Source organism: Gastrolobium bilobum, unplaced genomic scaffold (assembly GCF_033153095.1).
Source record: "Gastrolobium bilobum isolate Gb01-03AN ecotype WA unplaced genomic scaffold, APGP_CSIRO_Gbil_v1 utg2170, whole genome shotgun sequence".
NCBI classification, from domain to species: Eukaryota; Viridiplantae; Streptophyta; class Magnoliopsida; order Fabales; family Fabaceae; genus Gastrolobium; species Gastrolobium bilobum.
Genome location: NW_026897622.1, coordinates 276,010 through 292,125, shown reverse-complemented (window position 1 = coordinate 292,125; position 16,116 = coordinate 276,010). Strand labels below are relative to the sequence as shown.

The 16,116-nt window shown below is 34.9% G+C and overlaps 2 protein-coding genes across 4 annotated transcripts; both read right to left on the bottom strand.

Moving 5' to 3' along the window:
* Window positions 1-878: 878 nt before the first annotated feature.
* On the bottom strand, window positions 879-5,254 carry LOC133308687 (uncharacterized). The gene is made up of 8 exons (XM_061509356.1): window positions 4,667-5,254; window positions 4,436-4,557; window positions 4,136-4,339; window positions 3,620-3,679; window positions 3,177-3,315; window positions 2,606-2,724; window positions 1,824-2,051; window positions 879-1,429 (listed from the first exon to the last, which is right to left on the bottom strand). The coding sequence occupies exons 1-8, from the start codon at window positions 5,229-5,231 to the stop codon at window positions 1,235-1,237; spliced, it is 1,632 nt and encodes a 543-aa protein (XP_061365340.1). The 5' UTR covers window positions 5,232-5,254; the 3' UTR covers window positions 879-1,234.
* Window positions 5,255-8,137: 2,883 nt separating this feature from the next.
* LOC133308693 (sulfate transporter 1.3-like) lies at window positions 8,138-15,081 on the bottom strand. Of its 3 annotated transcripts, none has more exons than XM_061509365.1 (15): window positions 15,048-15,081; window positions 13,618-13,768; window positions 12,985-13,336; window positions 12,827-12,875; window positions 12,518-12,725; window positions 12,163-12,343; window positions 11,935-12,000; window positions 11,720-11,833; window positions 11,474-11,590; window positions 11,248-11,374; window positions 10,714-11,000; window positions 10,427-10,617; window positions 9,717-9,802; window positions 9,537-9,613; window positions 8,138-8,671 (listed from the first exon to the last, which is right to left on the bottom strand). In XM_061509365.1, exons 3-15 carry the CDS (start codon window positions 13,318-13,320, stop codon window positions 8,528-8,530), a joined length of 1,983 nt encoding a protein of 660 aa, XP_061365349.1. In that variant the 5' UTR covers window positions 13,321-13,336; window positions 13,618-13,768; window positions 15,048-15,081; the 3' UTR covers window positions 8,138-8,527. The 3 variants fall into 3 exon arrangements, with proteins under 3 accessions (XP_061365349.1, XP_061365348.1, XP_061365350.1); XM_061509364.1 differs by lacking the exon at window positions 15,048-15,081 and adding an exon at window positions 13,875-14,107; XM_061509366.1 differs by lacking the exon at window positions 15,048-15,081 and adding an exon at window positions 13,875-14,107 and having other exon boundaries at window positions 13,242-13,336.
* Between the last annotated feature and the right edge of the window lie 1,035 nt (window positions 15,082-16,116).

The window sequence follows — 16,116 nt, the reverse complement described above, 5'->3', positions numbered from 1 at the left end:
CGCTGATCCTTTGGTATTTTTTTTTTGCCTAAGGTCTTAGATTCTGAATATAATATGTTGAGTCAAATAATTATCCCATCAATATTTTATCATCAACCAAACATAACATCAGTAAAATAAAGCTAATTTTTTCGTCAAAATTTTGACCAACCAAACATTTTTTCGTAACTTATCCGGAGTAAAAAAACTCCTACCAAATTCTCAGCCATCTTTTTTTCTATGTAACAAAAAATATCTCTCGTACCATACCAAACGTCCCCTCAGTATTATGCTGATTTCCGAGCACCCAATCTCTTTCAACTGTCATCGGTGATGGTTTACTACGTAAATTTGTTTTCTGCGCAGTGTTGCAATTGCAAAAATTACGCCCGATGCAACATCGGAATAAAAAATGGTTACCTATGTAAGTAACGATCGTTAGTTTAGGGATTCACCTTGCCCTCCCAATATTTATCCCCACCACCAAAAAAAAAAAACTGCAGTACTAGCTTAAAACACAACGAATGATACAAACGAAATGCAACAATGCATTGTAAGATACCAAAATCATCATACAGCCCCACTCATTCTTGCATAATGTGCTTCGGGGGGGGAACGAGACGTCATTTATCATTATCTAAACTTTTAATTCATATTTTATATTGTAAATTCTGGGGAATTTTCCATGGTACCTGGAACTAAGTGTCATGCATTAGCTAGATACTGATTTTCAAAAGATGTTTTAAATTCTATTACAAAACAAACCTGCAGTCAATTAAATGCTTAATGGATACCATGAAAAAAATGGGTACTGCAGTAATAATGCCTTCAATTCTATTAAAAGGATTAAAAACTTTCTCAAGTGGATTAGCCTACTGCACATCACTTTATTTGCACCATATTTCACTTCGATTTGAACCATTCATTTCAAAATATAAAAAATTATAATAAATACTACTTATTATTCAGACATGACATGCTGAAGTAGATGCAAGAGTGAGATAAAAATGGTGATAAAGGTCACCAACTTCCTTTGGGAACTATTTGATCTCGCCATTGATCCCAACCAAAAAGCGGGTCAGGTGATAATAACAGTATGAGAAATATATAACAAAACTGATCACCACGGCTTTAAATGATTAAATCCATGGGAGAGAGATATACAGACCCAGATGGAATATAGCCTCGTATATTTTGATTGAAAAGATGTAGAGGAAAATATGCTGAAAATCATCATGCACATATAGGGAGCCTTCTACTTACCAATACAGAACTTGCCAAATATATTTGTTAAAACCTCCTCTGATATATCTTCTCCACTTATCTGTCCAAGGGACAATGCAGCATCCCTCAAATCAATTGTCCAAAAATCCAGAGGTAGATCCTCCTTTATTGATGATTGTAACCTTGTAAATGCTTCCTTGGTCCGAACAAGTTGTTCACATTGTCTCTGAATCATCATTATATCAGACAAACACAACCACGTCCTCCCAAAAATAAATATTTCTTTTTCTACTTTGTGTGTGTGCACGCGTGTACCTTTTCTTATCGTGAAAAATGTCATGCAGCAAAAGACCAACACTTGAGCTACGCTTGGTTGAAGTGAAAATGGAGTCATAGGAAATAGAGATGTATGTAGACGTAGTAGTGCTCAATTACATTGTTATTTTCCATCTACCCATTTTCACCTTAACAAAGCATAACCTTAACTGTCACCTTTAGTTCAATTTTACCAAAAATAGATATATGGTCCTAGCAGCCTATTGATTCCTTTCCAATCAAAAAGGTAGAAATTTTTGAAGCTAAGACTTTGTCAGAGATAGAAAGCCAATATAATAGCTTACCTGATTGACAGTCCATCTGCGACCTCCAGCAGAAATGCCATCAAGACCCACAATCTCTAATACTGCCCTCTCTAAGTCTTTTAATCCTTGACCGGTAACAGCACATGTAAACACATGTTTACTGAAAAGTTTGTGACTACATCCTTTGTTCCACTCAGTCTCAGCACAAGGTTCACAATCTATCTTGTTGACCACAAGGATTACTGGGGTGGAAGATCCAGTTGATCCCTGTTGTTACAGAAAGATGAAATAAAGATTGCAAACCAATAAGCATCTTTCATTTTCTGACAGCATGGAAGAAAATAATATCAGGTACCAAGCTTAATATTGAAAGAAAGTATAATGTGTAATTTAATATTTATAATGTGTTAGGGCCTTTATCCTATAGTATGTCATTTTTCCAGGGAGTTATTATAGGATATAAATAGCATTTCTGAAGACTTGGTTTTTAACTGAGCACAATGGCATTGTTTGATTCATGTCCCACCAAGTGGAAAAAGGCTTTTGTTCTTCTTGTGGTAGCTATATAGGATGCTAATATTTGTAAAGCGTCGAGGTGTGTGCCAATTTATCATCTGATATGATCTATTAAGAAAGATATTTTGAGGTAACCTATCTAGTTCTATGCTGCCAATTCAGCAACAATATCTTGATATTAACTTTTCTATCAAATGTCAAATTTTTCTCCATCAAATAAAGAGGTTATACTTCTATCAATATCAAAATAAAGTATCATGAATAAGAGAAGAAGAAAAGGGAAAAAGAGGATTATGTGGAAAAACCTTAGTAGATTGAATCCTTTCAAGAAGATTGGTGTCTTCAGAAGTCCACCCTTCAACAGCACTCACAGTCATGATGATTAAATCAGCACCCCTAGCAACTGCTTCAGATCGCTCTACGCCTATTCAGAGAATAGAAATATAATCTCAGTATACGTAGAGCAATGAGGTTGAAATAGCAAAACGCTGACATGCATGCAACATTATACATTTAATATTGCCAAGTCATATTGGGCAAAGTCTCTACCATATCCATCTGATTTTCACAGATTTTCTGGGTGTTCCATGCAAATCATACTTCAAACAAGTGATAATTATTTGAAAGATTGTATGTAGCTAGTAGTCACAATTCTTAATTTTAATTAAAAAAAGGCATTCAAACAAGTTGAAGAGATCATAAAAAGGCCAAGTCACAATTAAGTTATTTTACTTCAATTGCAGATGCAGATTCCATAACATCCCATTTGACGGGACACTGAAAAATCTATAGCATGCAGTACGTATAGGTGAAAGATGGTGCAGTAAATTTTTTTATACATGTCCTGATCTTCAAGGAGGAAAAAGAAAGCCTCACCAATCTTTTCCACAATGTCATCAGTGTCCCTAATGCCTGCAGTATCAAGAAGGGTTATAGGAATGCCATTGATGCTGATACTTGCTTCAATCACATCTCGGGTGGTTCCAGCAATTTCAGTAACTATTGCCCTCTCACTCTGCATGCTACAAGAAGACCACGCTCAATAAGTTACATAATCACAATGTTAAATATGCCGAGATGATAAAAAATAATGGACTCCCCGCCCTCAATGGAAATATATATTTATATATATACACACACACTAGTACTGCCCTTAAATAAATTATGGACTTGAGAAGCCAATTAATTATAAAGATAATGATGTGAATGGTTTCAATCTGCCAATACCAAGGTTTAATATATACACAAAAGATCAAAATTGAATAAACGAATAAAATATCAAATTAAATTATTCAATTAGTAACATGACTGTGACATACTTTGCTCCATGCATTAAGAAGGCTCGACTTGCCAACATTGGGACGGCCAACAATTGCTATCTGCAAGAATTTTGTATGGAGATTAATAATAGGAAAGCCAACAACAGACATTATGAAATCAACATAAAAATAGATCCATATATAATTGTTTTAGTTGAAAGAGGAAATATCTGTATCTATTACAGCATACTACGCGCTAAGGGCACTTTATTAAAAAAAGAGTAAACACCATTTTTGGTCCCTGGCAATATCTACGAAATCCTTTTTAGTCCCTGGCAATTAAAAAGGACCAAATTAGTCCCTAACAGTATGTAAAAAGGACCACGTTAGTGACGGAGGAGTTGACATAAGGACTAACGTGGCCCTTTTTTCATAATTTTAGGGACCAATTTGGTCCTTTTTTATTGTCAGGGACTAAAACGGATTTCGTAGATATTGCCGAGGACCAAAAATGGTGTTTACTCTTAAAAAAATAAGCACTTGCTGCAAAGCTGAAAGTTATCTTCCAGATCATACCTGTAATCCAGATTGCAAAAGCTTGTCATAATTTGCTGTCTCCAATGCATTATCAACATCCCGTGACATGCTATGAATTTTATCCATAATCAGATTCAAATCAAGAGGTGGCATCTCATCATCAAAATCTAAACGAGCTTCAATCTCAGTAAGCAAATCAATGCACTGTGTTCTCAACGATCTGACAAGAGAAGAGAAACCCCCCTGTCCAAGAAGATACAATAAAGGTCTTTCAGTATCAGTTATCCAGAATCATCAAACACCAAAAGATGCAACCAAATAACCAAGTCTTAAACATGCCTGGATTCCCGCCAGTGCCGCATCAGCAGCAGCAACAGATTTGGCTGTGATGAGTCTTCCAACATTCTCAGCTTGTGAAAGATCTAAACGACCATTCAGAAAAGCACGAAGAGTAAACTCACCTGAAAAAAAAATAAAAAAATGTAACACACAACTCTACTGACTCCATATTCATTAATAATGCATATAATTAATATAATTAGGTTTAGAGAGAGAGAGAGAGAGAGAGACCTGGTTGAGCAAGTGTTGCTCCAGCTTCCAAACAAGTTCTGAGGACGCGACGAAGACACACTTCACTGCCATGGCATTGAAGCTCAACCACGTCTTCGCGAGTGTAGGATCTCGGGGCTAACATCGGCACTGCCAAAACCTCATCGATCACATTTCCATCCGAATCGGAAACGACGCCGTACTCCACAACATGGCTGGTGGGCTGCCACGTGTTCTTGGCGGGTCGAAACACTCGACCCACTATAGATACCGCACTAGGACCCGAAAGCCGAACAATTCCGACCGCAGCTGGTGGACCCCCCAACGATGTTACAATGGCCGCAATTGTCGATGTCGTCGCATGAACTCCGCCCTCCACATACTCCCCCAACCGCTCATCTTTCTTCACCACCACCCTGTAATTACTTGAACACGTGATAAGAGCACGAGCATGGGGTTTCAGTTTCACCGTTTTCGAAGGTTTACACGAAATAACACAGTGAGTAGAAACCAAATCCACGGGTGGGCGCGTGAAGCAGTTGGAGTACAAATGTATGTGACGAAGCACAGCACGCAAAGCAGCCATTCCCACTCACTCTGGTTCCGGTTTCGTTTTCTGCGGCTAATTATTGCCTATCCATTTTGTTCTTCCTCCAACCTCACCACCTCTGGTCCACCAGGCCCATTTCCTCTGCGTCAAATCAGCAATTGGCTTTGGCCCATTACGCCCTTCATACCCAATAATATCACAAAGGGCTCTGTACCAAAAACAAAAAATATCACAAAGGGCTATTCCACCTTGACCCATAAACGAGTAATCTCAAAGTTTCTAATGCACTGCTTCCATTGAGCTCGTACGAAGTCAAATAATATTAACAGATGTTGTGTATTTGTTTTGTTGATTAATAGTCAGATACATTGATGTTTTGGCTGGACAATCTGCAGGAATTAATGTTAACCGATGAAAATGAAATAGATAATCTATTAAAAAATTTAAATTACATAGCTGAAGATGGGGCTATATAAGTGAACATATTTTTGATATCGCAGGAGTATATATAGTATGAGTATAAGTAGAGTTATATTTATAAATTTTTTATTTACAAACTCTTACAAATTATACTATCTACTATGGATAGTACATACTCAAGTAATATGTATTGTCCATAGTACATAGTATAATTACTATGTACTATAAATAGTACATACTCAAGTAATATGTATTGTGCATAGTACATAATGTAGTTTATAAAAATTTATAAATAAAAGATTTGTAAATATAACCCAACTCCATATACTATAAGTCTCAAAATATGGGACTTAAATGTTAAAAGAATAAGTAAAATGAAAAAAAAACAATGGTATTATTTTTTCCATTTTTTTATACTATTAGTATAAGGATATCCTCATTCAACCTACTCTAGTCTGGGATGTGCATAAGAATCAAAAAATCGAACTAAACTGCACTTAAAATAACTAGTTTTTGAAAGTCAGTTCATGAACGGAACTGGTTTTTTGAAACCAGTTCAAGAACCGAACCGGACCATTTTATTACTTTATTTTTTTAGTTTACGTTCTTTTTTGAATAGGTTCGACTAGAACCGGTTTCAAACCGAATCGAATCAGTTTTGAATCAAATCGAACTATTTTCAAATTGAATCGAACTAGTTTTCAATCGAATTGAATCATTTTTTAATCGAACTATTTAAACCAATTCACTTGAGTTCTTCAAAAAATTCAGTTCAGTTTGATTCATGAACACTCCTACCTCCGGCCACCTTGCCTTAAAGCTGACTCCTCTGCAGAGGGTATAATAAATAATTGTCACTGGAGAAGGAATATGACTATTCCCCAAACTGAGGTTTAGAGTGCTAGGATACGAGAGATGACCCAACAAACGTCTACCAAGAAATCAAACACATGACCCTATTTTTGGGCACAGTTCACTACCAATTATGCCGGCCCCACGGGTTAAGTACTACGCAAATAGTTAAGGACCTTTTCGTATTGGTTCGGGAATCCCAAGTGCCCCCCGACCCCAACAACCTGGACGTTTTTATGGGATACATACGTTTTCGGAACACATTTTGTTATGTCAGACCAAAAATAATTATCCGTGAGGTTAATAGTAAATTTTTTCAGAATGCCATGTGGGATAATTCGTTACTCTGTGTAGCGAAATATGCTTGCAAATAATTCGCTAAACAGTGTAGCGAATTATGCCACGTCAGAATGCACAGTCAGCAAAAATGACACGTGTCAAGCAGGTAGTAATTCGCTACCCTGGATAGCATATTATGTTCGCGAATGCTTTTTTGATAAGTGGCACACTTTCGCAGAAAAAAACTAACGTGTCATAATTCGCTACTACTGGTAGCGAATTTGGTCTGCAATATGACCACGTGTCACGAAATTATTGGCCACAAAATTCGCTACTAGTGGTAGTAAATTATGACACATGATAGTCTGGTAAAAAATACTGTTCGCGTGACATTTGGATAAAAAATTTGACAAACGTGACTTTTTTGTCATTGTCCCTTGGTTTTCTAATCATATCATAATCTTAAAAATAATAATAATAATAATATTGAAAAAAAATGAATGTAATTTAAAATAATATAATTTTGTGTTATTTCAAGTACAACTATTATAGTGATAGTTTTTTATTTTATTTTCTTTTCATAATATTTTCTTTTCTTTTCTCCATATTTTATAAATAAAAATTACAAAATACAGTAATTTTATTTAAAATTATATCTTGTAAAATGAGAATTACTTTTCCAATAATAATATAGGGAAATAATTTTTTATTTTGTAGGAAAATAATTATTTTATGTTGTAGAAATAAAATTGCAAGTGAAATCCGTAGATAAAAGAAGAAAGAAAAAAAATTTGAGACTCACCCATCTTCTGTGTGTATAAAAAATTTAATTATCTCGTATAAAATAAGATAAATATAAATATATAACCCAATAATATAATCAATTAAGCCAACTGCTGAACATTCCTTGAACTTTTTATATTCGAATCTGACGTTGGAATACTTTTTTACCTTTTATTTTTTCTTTTACTTTTTACGACATATGCTTGAATGAATCTGGCGTTCTTTTGACTCAGGTTCATGCAAGGACAAAGATAGCATCTTCAAAATGCACCTCTTCTGCTAATTTTGTCTTCTACTATTTTCATACAAAGCTCAAACTAAACCCCACTGCAGCAAGAATTGCAAACACGAAATGGGCAAGAATTGCAAACACGAAATGGAAGAAAAAGTATCTTTATTTATTTATCAAAAAAATGTGTATCATTTTAAAATATATAAAATTATGTATTTTAAATGAGAAAAAAAGATAAATTATTGAGGAGAGAGTGAAAAAATAAAATAAAGTCGTAAGTCTCAAGTTTTTGTGAGAGTAAAATAACACAATTTAGTGTCATTTAAAAGGATAAATATTTTTCTGTTTATTTATTTATTTAAAGGACAATGGGAGAGAGAGAGAGAGAGGGGAGGGATGAACAGCTTCCCTTGTTCAAAAGAGACCATTCTTCATACAGACACCCATGTTTGATTCAATGGACATTCAAATAAAAACAAGGGGACGTGTTAATGCTTATTAAGGTGCACAACTGGCGCACCTTTTATATATCTTTATTTTATCTTTGATTTCCCCACTTTAGGATAAGGATCCCGGATCACTAACTTGCATTATGATAGGCCACTTCTACTAGCTTTTTGTAGTGACCATCTCATCCTTTAGACCTTCATTCTTCACTATAGTTACTAGCTACTAAGCTGAAAGCCACTGGTCTATATTCCCACATCATTATCGATCATTTATGCATCCCATTTTTTCTCTCATGAAGGTGGGAAATTCAGATTTTTCATGGGTACTCAGCCAGGTTTGGAGAACAGTATGCAACAGCCTCTGCAACTGTGAGGAAGATCTTGTCCTCCCCAATCGAGTTCGCAAAATTGGATGTGTAAAGCTTGTCTATCACTGCCGGGCCAGGATTTGCCAGAACAAGCTGTGCAAACAAGGAAGGTACTTGTCACGTAATATCAATTTGACTTGTTTTCTAATCAATCATGCATATATATATATATACACACACACAGAGATAAAATTATTTCTGCAGCAGCTTTACGTACAACGACAGGTGTATGGTTATGATTCCCTATATTTAATGATTTTATTTTTGTATGGTTATGATTCCCTGCATTTAATGCTTTCACGTATATATATGGCAAGTGTTTAGCTGCTGCACGTACAGCAGCTGCAGAAATATAAACCCCCGTTGTTGTACGTAAAGCGGCTGCATAAATGATTTTTTTTTTTTGATAACAGCTGCATAAATGATTTTATCATATATATATATGTACACTGGTGTCAAAGGATCCTACCTCTATATATATATAGTGGTAGGGTCCTTTGACACCAGTGTCAAATTTAAAATTTGACACCTCATCTTAAAGTCGTTAGATCAAAAAAGATCAATAACTTTGATTTGTAAGCGATTTGTAAGCATGTGGCACTCATATATATATATATATATATATATATATATATATATATATATATAGGGTCAGGATCATTTTACATTAGTATAAGTTACAATCTTAATCTTGTTCGTTGATTCCACTTATATCCAAAGGTTCTAATTTTTTAGTAATGTGAGTTATTGGATACAAGTGGATCAATGATCAAGATTGAGTGTAAGACTTCTAACTCTTACACCAGTGTAAGAATATCTTACCCCATATATATATATATATATATATATATATATATATATATATATATATATATATATATATATATATATATATATATATATATATATATATATATATATATATATATATATACACTAGCAGACATAATTTGGTTACCTCAACACTTCTCTTCGTAAGACTTCTGTGTAACTCTTCAAAGGCTTGGATGCCGCTAGTGTCGATGTCAGTAACAGCTGCAATAAAAACATAATAATTAATACATACAAAAATTTAACAACTATCCGAAAATGATGTTTTTACTCGGTGGAAAATGAGGCTAAAAATACAGACACTCACGTGACATTTCAACTATCAAAAACTGGATTTTTGTGTGGTAGTCTCCTTTCACTTTTTCGTCTTCATCTATCAGCCATCTTAATATTCTGCAAGAGAATAGATCTTAAGCATCAGGAATACGTTCTAAATTGACCATTTTCTAAATTCCACAAATTTAAGACACAAACCCTCCGAATATAGCAAAGTGGCCAACTCAATCAGATTATTCTTTTCTTTTTTTTTGGAAATACAATCAGATTATTCTAACCATCCAACAGATTATTTTGTCATTGACCATGTCTTTTCCTATATAGACCTTAAACCAATCCTCACTCTTACCCTCCATATTTAAGACCTACTGTAATTATTAGATTATTCTAATACTAGTTCCATGCACATTTCGGATATTATACAGCTGCTAAGTAGTTCTCATAAGATATTTCATATAAATTGGTTATTGGTTTCATGAGTAACAATCGTTTGTATTTTTGCATCCACATCTAAATTTTGTATTTTGATATGTATCATAACTAGTGATCCATGACATGTTCTGAATCACATATCTGTCCTCCTTAGGCTTTTAGATTATTGCCAAAAAAGCATTTTCAATTAAATCACTATACAGATTTGATTGGTTCACTTCAGCTCATTCAAAAGATTCCCTCAAAAAATAAAATAAAAATCAGACTATCATCTGTCAACATGTAGACAAAGGAGGAATTCATATTTACCTTTCTTTAACATAATTGGAGTTGGAAAAATATATTGCCGAATCGACTCTTACAATCAGTACACCTGGAACCTTACTAGCTTCTGGGTATTGTTGGATGTTTCTATAGACGGAAGTTCTTGGAATCTTCCCAAGAATAGCAGTTCGGGGCCTTGTGACTTGTAGTAGGATCTTCGCAAAGGATATAGAGACCTGCCACAACATGTAGCAATAACCAAGAGAACAATAACAGTCAGAAATTACTTTTGACATTTTAGAGCATAAGATAACAAAGCCTTAATACTTAACAGCAATTAGAAGTCCTATCTCAACCGTGGCAAAAACAACCCCAAAGAATGCTCCCATGCAAGCAACAAAATCAAGTTTATCAATCTTCCAAATCAAAATCGCTGCCTGATAGTCCACAAGGTTGATGACAGCAGAAATGATGATGGCAGCAAGAATGGCATTTGGAGTGTACTTAAATAGAGGAGTTATGAATTGCAGGGTTAAGAACACAACTATTGACATCACAATATTAGAAACTGCAGTTTGGCAACCAGCCATAAAATTTACCGCTGACCGAGAGAAAGAACCTGAAGGTAAAAAAGAATATAGATCAGAGGATTAAGAAAATTAGTCTAACCCACTTACATGAGCTCATATGAATTAATTACTAAGCAATTTACCGTAAGATAATTATAACTCCAATTTTTCTTCCTGTTCCTATAAGCCTTTAACTTAATAGTAATTGACATGACCATTTATTATATCTTTCTTGAACTTGCAATTGATGACAAAAAAGTAGTTAATTAGACTCATAAATCCTGTCTTTGAGCTTACCGGTTGCCACATAACAGGAAGTCATCGAACCAACAACATTCATTGCTCCTAATGCCATCATTTCTTTGTTTCCATCCAGTTGATAGTCCTTCATAGATGCAAATGTTCTTCCAATTGCTATGGCTTCCTGACAACAAAAATGTAATGGTTTAATTAGAACTACTATAGTTGTAATGAAATGGCGAAATACTCTTTAAGAGAGGTATTAGTGTCAAGATTTACTCACAGTCAATGCTATCATCCCTGCCACGATGCCAATCCTAAAACCTTTACCAAGGTATTCACCGCTAAAATAAATTTCTTTAACTGATGAAGGATTGATCCCTTTCTCTATGTGTCTTACCTTGACATACATATCAATATAGACAAAATCTTTAGTTCTTCTGCAATTAATATGCCACTCTCTTAATCATAAAATACGGCTATAGTCTGCAATATTCAGGATATTGAGAATGGAAATCTATATACTTACAATTTCTACTCCTTGCTTATCTGCTCGGGTTATGAATACAAAAAAAGTGGACAACACAACGGATATTAATGGGGCGATTGCTGGCACCCAGAAGAATTTCTTGTTCTTCTTTCCCTGATCCACATAACATGAAATAATGAAAAAAATTCAATTTACAATCGTAACGATAGATTAAGGAATAATAGTGAAATGAACTAGGGGGTCTAATGTCTTACGATATATTTGGCAACCAGAAGAAAACCCAAAAAACTAGCTCCGATGAGTATAGTTTGCCAGTTCCACTGCAAGATGTTAGATATTAAATTATTAATCAATTTTGTGCTTACATAAATACACACTAGTTGGCAATTTTAATTTTATAAGGCGTACGTAGACTTCTTCAGATTAGAAAACAAGGTAATTAATAAATTGCGTGTGTATATTGAGAGAGAGAGAGAGCATACTCCATGATGTGCTGATGAGAATACTGACTTCAACACAGAGACAATATCAGTTTTCGTTGTGAACATTTTACTTTTAATGCCAAGAAAACCCTTAAGCTGTTGAAGGGCAATTGTGATGGCAGCACCCCCCATAAAACCGACAATAGCAGCATGGGATAAGAAGTCAATCAAGAATCCTAACCTAATTTAAAACAAAAAAAAAAAACCCAATTATTAGATCATCATGTGTGTGTTAAACAGTGTAACTGTAACCTTCGTTGTAGCTGGTAGCAATTGTAAAACAGAACACAAACTTTAGTGGTGGGAAGATTTAAATGCAAAAGCACTTGTAGAGCATTGGGTGGGCGTGCCATACCTAAAAACCCCAAGCGTTGCTTGGGTAATCCCAGCAAAAAAAGTGGCTGTAAAAGCAAGACGTCGATATTCTGCTGCATGTGTAACAGGATCAATCTCATTACTAAGTAAGGTCCCTAACAAGAGAGAAACCACTGCCACTGGTCCTATTGCAATATCACGAGAACTACCCATGACAGCATAAATCAGTGGTGGAACAAAGCTGGAGTCTGTAAAGGGGTAGAACAAAAGGCAAAAAGATCTCAGTCCAACATTCAAACAATTAAACACATGAGCTACTTTAGCTTTTGATGAGACACAATAGTCTTACATAGTCCATACTGTGGAGCCAAATGAGCCAGCTTGGCGTATGCAATATCCTGTTTTATCAAGCCAAGCATTAGAACCTCAAAAATGGTGCAAGTAATATGAATTGTAATTATGTATTTTTCTCCAGTTCTTTAAAAGCTCAAAATCAACATGGTGAACCTGAGGAATGCAAAGACTTGCAATAGTGAGACCAGATATAATATCTCCTCTAAATTTTTTAAGGTTGTAAGCTCTCCCCCAATTAAGTATGGGGAATATAGCCTCAATACCGAGGATGAGCTTCCGAGACTTTGTTTGATCTTTGAAGGATCGTAGAGGATCATCAGCAAAGAATGTTTCTTTTATAGTGGATTGGAATTCCTTGAAGAGGTTCTGTCTTGGAGGAATTGCCACTTTGTGGACGTATGGTGCATTACCATGTGAAGATGACAAACTTCTCTCATCTATCCCTTTTGTTTCAAGATTTTCATCAGCAGCAGGACCCATTGAAGACATCAACAATGACCTTCACCTGTAATAGAGGGAAAAGTCATAACCACATATATTGAAAAAAATTAAAGGATGACTCCTACAAGTGATCAGTGATGGCAATAAAGTCTAACTGAAACATTAAATCAGAAGAATACGGTTTATATTGCATGCAAAGTCTACCATGTTGCTTACAGCTCTAGTATGTAGTTCAAGAATGAATATAATCAGATGCATAATCACCTCTTATGGAATTTGAGATGAAAATTGACAATAAAATAGATCCTACTAACTATGAGAATGATTCTAAGATGTGTAGCCAACCTTAGTAGAAGGGAAGGGGATGACACAAGATTTGAATGGTCACTGGTTCAAGCTGCAAGGCCTGCTTGAGCAGGAAAGCCGCTGTGAAGCTATTGGATTATATAACTTCAAGGACTTTAATTAGCTTTAGGTCAATGTTCTCAAGCTGCAACTGAAAAATCAACAATATTAATGTGTGAACCGGATCTCATACATGTCAAAATGATGCATTACAATGCATAATATTCAATCCCGACCAAACAACCCGTGGAATTTACCTAAAGACTGATGGTCATATAGCAATTTTGATAACTGCAATAAAATAGGAAGAATGGAGGAGAATAAATATATAGAGTACGAGAAGTATTGTCTAGGGAGCAAAGGCTAGTAGCAGCTAGGAATTATTAAAGCCAAAAAGTCAATAAAGTTTAAAATAAAAAAACATATAGAGAGACAAAGAAGTTAAAACTAGGTGTAACTAGTTCTTGAGTGAGGAACTAGAAGCCTGTGTGTAACTTTCTTTTGTCAAATCTCGAGACTAATTTGATCAAATGAAAGATTTCGAGGATTTTAGGAGGACTACCATCATACCTAATGTAAACAAAAGAATATCTGACAATTCAGTTGATATTATGAGGGATTGAAATTTTCAAACCAATAAACAATGGTCTCTGCTGTTTCTCTCCACAAGCATGAGTGAATCTCACGCAAAAGTTCCACTCACTTAGAAAAGCATAGATACAAAAAACTCAAACATCACCCTTTCTATTATAGAACAGTAGTAAAGTTAACTCCTATCCTAGTATAAAACATGTCATTCTCAGAAAAGATTAGAAAGGAATCAAATTCTTAAACCCCCAATAAAATTCAAAGAACCTAAATGCCATTTAAAATAAAAATAATCACAACCGTGTTTGACTGTCAAACAGAATCACAACAATTTACTTTCTTGCTTAATAACGCGAAGATCAACAATCCATAATTAGCCCATCATGCTATGTAAGAACACTAATATAGTACAGCATAAGTTCTCATTAACGAAGTGTTACCAACATTTACTTTCACTTTATCCCAACTAGTTACGGATGCACAATAAAACAGAGAAAAGCATAATGCATAATATTCATACAGAACTAGACAGAACCAAAATATGGACTTGTACTAACCCTCTCTATGAGTTATGAATCATTAGGTGTCCATTCCAAAATTGTAAGTCTGGAGAATAAAGTTTAAAATAGACTCTTCAACTCACTATCCCTCCTAGTCTTCTCACGCAAGCCATTGATAGTGGAGGATTCCAATTACACCAACACCAAAAGTATTCTCTTTTTTAATTTTTTTTTTTTTTTTTTTTTTCAGAAATGCACTTTAAAACATAAACGGAGAATGATATACATACAACACACGAACAAAAAGAACTTTTGTAGTATAAACATGAAGAGAGAGAGTACCCTGAAATTAAACGGTTACAGCTTGGCTTTCCACTTCCCACAATCGATGGTTCTCGTGCGTCATTGTGAAAAGACTCATCTTTTATTCTGAATGTGAAACCCATAAATATATAGAGCAGACAAAGTGACAAACACAGAAGGGCTTGGGAATGGGGCATGTTAAATTAACGAAAACAAATAACCGCAATCATCGTCCACGTTCAATGAATCCTTAACCAATAATATGTCACCGATTGCATAGCAATACTGGTTAATTTCGTTTCTGGGTATCATCCCTTGAATCAGGAATGGTGGACAAGCCCTGTTTGGTTGCCGAGAAAATATGTATGGAAACGTCCTACGACAAGAGCCAACGTTGAAGAAGATTCCTAAATGTCCCCACGATGCCATTACGAGGAGACTGCACTCTGTTTGCCATTATTATTATTATTATTATTATTACAATTTTAAAAACAAGAAGGTCGATATTCACGGGCAGTTACGTACGTGCACACACCAGTGTTGTAACGTTGTGACGCAGGCAATGGCAATGGAAATGGTGAAATGAAAAGTCAGAAACATAGACCATGCTATTCCTTTGTTGAAGTTGTTGGGTCAATGCTGCTGTTTGCTGTGTAATCATTTTTCTTGTTGGCTTCGCGGTCGACCCCACACGTGTAAGAGAATTCAATACCATACCATAGGCATAGGGTTTGAACTTTGAACATGGTCGCCATCGTGACCCCATTCATCTTCAGCATGTTGGGAAGCCAAATTTCTGTCCAAAGCAGCTTTTTCAATTCAATAAATGAACCAACGTTCTTTTGAATTAACTATTGATGGTTAGCAGCCTTGCTGGAATACTAGCATAGAGTAGAAACCAGAAAATCATACATATGAATTTTTCATGACATTTGGCTTTTATCTGGTCAACAATCAAGATTTAAAGTGTAGTTTATTTTGGTGTAAAATTATGTGACTCATAATAATATATTGACAAACTTGTTATGATAAATTATCAATGAATAAAAAGGTCAATTTACAATATTTATTTGTATTTTTTAACTATCCATAGATAAAAATTGTAATT